Source organism: Tarenaya hassleriana, unplaced genomic scaffold, assembly GCF_000463585.1.
Source record: "Tarenaya hassleriana unplaced genomic scaffold, ASM46358v1 Cleome55, whole genome shotgun sequence".
Lineage (NCBI taxonomy): Eukaryota > Viridiplantae > Streptophyta > Magnoliopsida > Brassicales > Cleomaceae > Tarenaya > Tarenaya hassleriana.
In genome coordinates, this window is record NW_010968113.1 from 317,189 (window position 1) to 319,953 (window position 2,765).

At 44.3% G+C, this 2,765-nt stretch overlaps 1 protein-coding gene across 1 annotated transcript in view; it reads left to right on the forward strand.

Annotated features, from left to right (window-relative positions):
* LOC104798651 (uncharacterized protein At3g43530-like) overlaps window positions 1–2,497 on the forward strand; it is a 4,650-nt gene extending 2,153 nt beyond the window's left edge. The window contains exons 5-10 of the mRNA XM_010520821.1: window positions 4–189; window positions 259–616; window positions 796–1,220; window positions 1,332–1,648; window positions 1,860–1,876; window positions 1,989–2,497. Coding sequence (XP_010519123.1) covers window positions 4–189; window positions 259–616; window positions 796–1,220; window positions 1,332–1,648; window positions 1,860–1,876; window positions 1,989–2,497 — 1,812 coding nt within the window. The remainder of the gene's footprint in view (window positions 1–3; window positions 190–258; window positions 617–795; window positions 1,221–1,331; window positions 1,649–1,859; window positions 1,877–1,988) is intronic.
* Window positions 2,498–2,765: the final 268 nt, after the last annotated feature.

The following is a 2,765-nucleotide window of genomic DNA, read 5'->3' on the forward strand; positions in this document are numbered from 1 at the left end:
AAGAAGAAGAAGAACAAGAACAAGAAGCACAACAACGACAACAACCGCAAGAAAGAGTCATACCACCACAAGGGATACAAAAGGGAGCACAAAGAGTTCAGAGTGTCAAGTCTCGAAGCACTGAAGACCGAATTGAAGGCCGATTTCAAGGCCATGGCTAAAGCATCCGAGATGAGAATCATCGATGCTGTGAGAGGGCTTTAAAAGGAGGTTGGACTCCTTGGAAAAGAGGGATTTGTCCCAAGTCCCACAGTGCAGGAGAACCCGGTGATAGATCCGGTAGATAAGGACATATCCACGCCGCCCAGGTCCACAGCGACGCCCAGGTCCACAGTGCAAGAGATCAGAAAAAGTCATGTTGCGAAAGAAAGAGTTACGACAAGTCCTTTGATGTGTTCTGTCGGTACCGACAAATACTATGATCAAGATGTTGGACTTTTTGAGTTAAGACCGAGAGATGTGACTCCATTGGAGTCAGAAAAAGAGAAGACAACTGCCCAGGAGGCATTGGTTACAGAGAAAGAACCGTCTCCTAAGGAGAAAGAGGCATCGAGCAAGGAGAAAGAGCCCTCGCCTAAAGAGGTTGATCTTTCTTCCATGGACGCAGAAGTAGGAAGTAAGTATTCAAACTTTGTCATTTGGTCACATTACTTGATCACATGAGATCATATTTATTTGGTCACATGGGACCATAGTTACTTGGTCACATGGAACCATAGTTACTTGGTCACATGAGACCATATTTACTTGGTCACATGTTTTAATTAATCTGTGCATATCTTGTGTTTTGTTCAGGAAATGTCCCCGAAGAAGATGCTGAAGAGAATGATAGTGACGATGATGCTGGCAGTGGCGATGAGAACACGGAAGAAGAGGGTGACGCCGATGGTGACGAGGGTGAGACAACCGATGAAGATTCTGAAAAGGATGACGCCGATGGCGATGATACCGATGGCGAAGAGGGTGAGGGAACCGACGACGATGATACAACAGCTGAATCTTCTGATAAAGAATCGGCTGTCAAAACCAATGAAGACACAGATATGTCTGCCCCCCCTGTTGAACATGAAGTCAATCAACCTCCACCAGCAGTTGATTCCTGTGATACACAACAGTTGAAAAGAACAAAGAGGAAGCTTACTGATGGGCCATCCAAAAGAAGCCCTTATGTAGAACCAACATCAACTGCTCCACCGGCCAAAAGACAAAGATCTCAGGCTGTAGGAGGTCGAGGCAGAGGCAGAGGTTGAGGCAGAGGTAGAGGCAGAGGCAGAGGTCGAGGCAGAGGCAGAGGTAGGGGCAGCGGCAGAGGTCGAGACAACACTGCCCAGGAGGATGTTGCTGGGGAAGACGACGATGAGGAAGAAGCTTCTGAGGATGACGTTGCTGCGGTCGAGACTGAGAAAGGAATTCTGCATTCGTCAAGTGAAGAGAAGGTATTTGTATGGAATCCAGAGCGTGTCAACTCGCGTGGAGGTCTCATCAGGACTCCAGGACTTGTAGAAACATCTGGTCCACGGGCTAACACTCTATGGGAGTTTATGAAGAAGCCAGAGAGACGCGATTGTGGAAGTCAGAATTGGATGGAATACGTACGTCAAAATTTTGGGAAGATTTTCTACAAGTGGGAGTATGACTCACAGATACTGTAAGTTTACATTAAGTTATCTTACTTAACAAGGTCACACGTATCTTAGATATATGGTACCAAATGACTCAGTCACATGGTACCATTGCTCCAAGTCACATGGTACCAAATGACTCAGTCACATGGTACCATTGCACTCAGTCACATGGTACCATATGCACTCAGTCACATGGTACAGACTTCTGAAATATGTTGTTGTTTTTTTTTGTAGCATATTGAGGAGGCAATGTATGAGTTACGACTCCGCGTTATAAACAACCTGGTGACCTACATAGGAAGCAATTATATGGTTGCTGACACTATTTTCACGCGGAGCACATCAAGTGGTGGGAAAAATCAGGTGACTTGTCAACTCTGGGAGCTCTGAAGTCGTACTTCGAAGGAAGCCTTCCAACGGGATGTGCAGGAACGCCTTTGAACACTTACAATGGCTTTGTAAGTGTACTTAACATTCCATCCCTTTCAGACGATCAAATCAGTTGCCATTGGAACGCCATTCTGGTGGATTTCAATGAGAAATTGCTCCAAGTTTTTGACTGTCAACCGAGACTAAGGGTCAATGTGGAGAGTGTAGTTCAGAAACTAAGTCGTCTTATTCCCAAGGCTTGTCTCCTTGCTGGGTCAGAAGCTTTCTCTGATGGAGACGAACTGGAGATTGAGTATGTGGAGGGACTACCTGAGAATGCTAACGGTTGTGACTGCGGTATTTTTGCTGCGAAGTATGTCGATGCGATATGCCTAGGGAAAGAAAAAACGTTGTGCCCAATGATCTGTGATGCCAACATCTCCATGATCCGTGAGCAGTTGGCAGCCGCCATATTTGCAAATGGCCAAGTTCAGAAGAAGTAGGACTGACTATGTTTTATTTCACCTAAATATGACTTTGCTTTGTTTTTTTATTATATATACTATGTTATGAACTTCTTTAATTATATGTCTGAACTTCTTTAATTACAACATCTACAAAATCTAGATATAAAATGTGTTCCACAAGAGTTAGAGGTAAAAAATTAATTGGCATGAAAATGTTGGAGGGAAAAGAGATTCGGCTTACAAAATTAATGAGATTATGAGTCCCATCGAAAATCTAGGGTTAAATTGTCAACCGTAACATTTC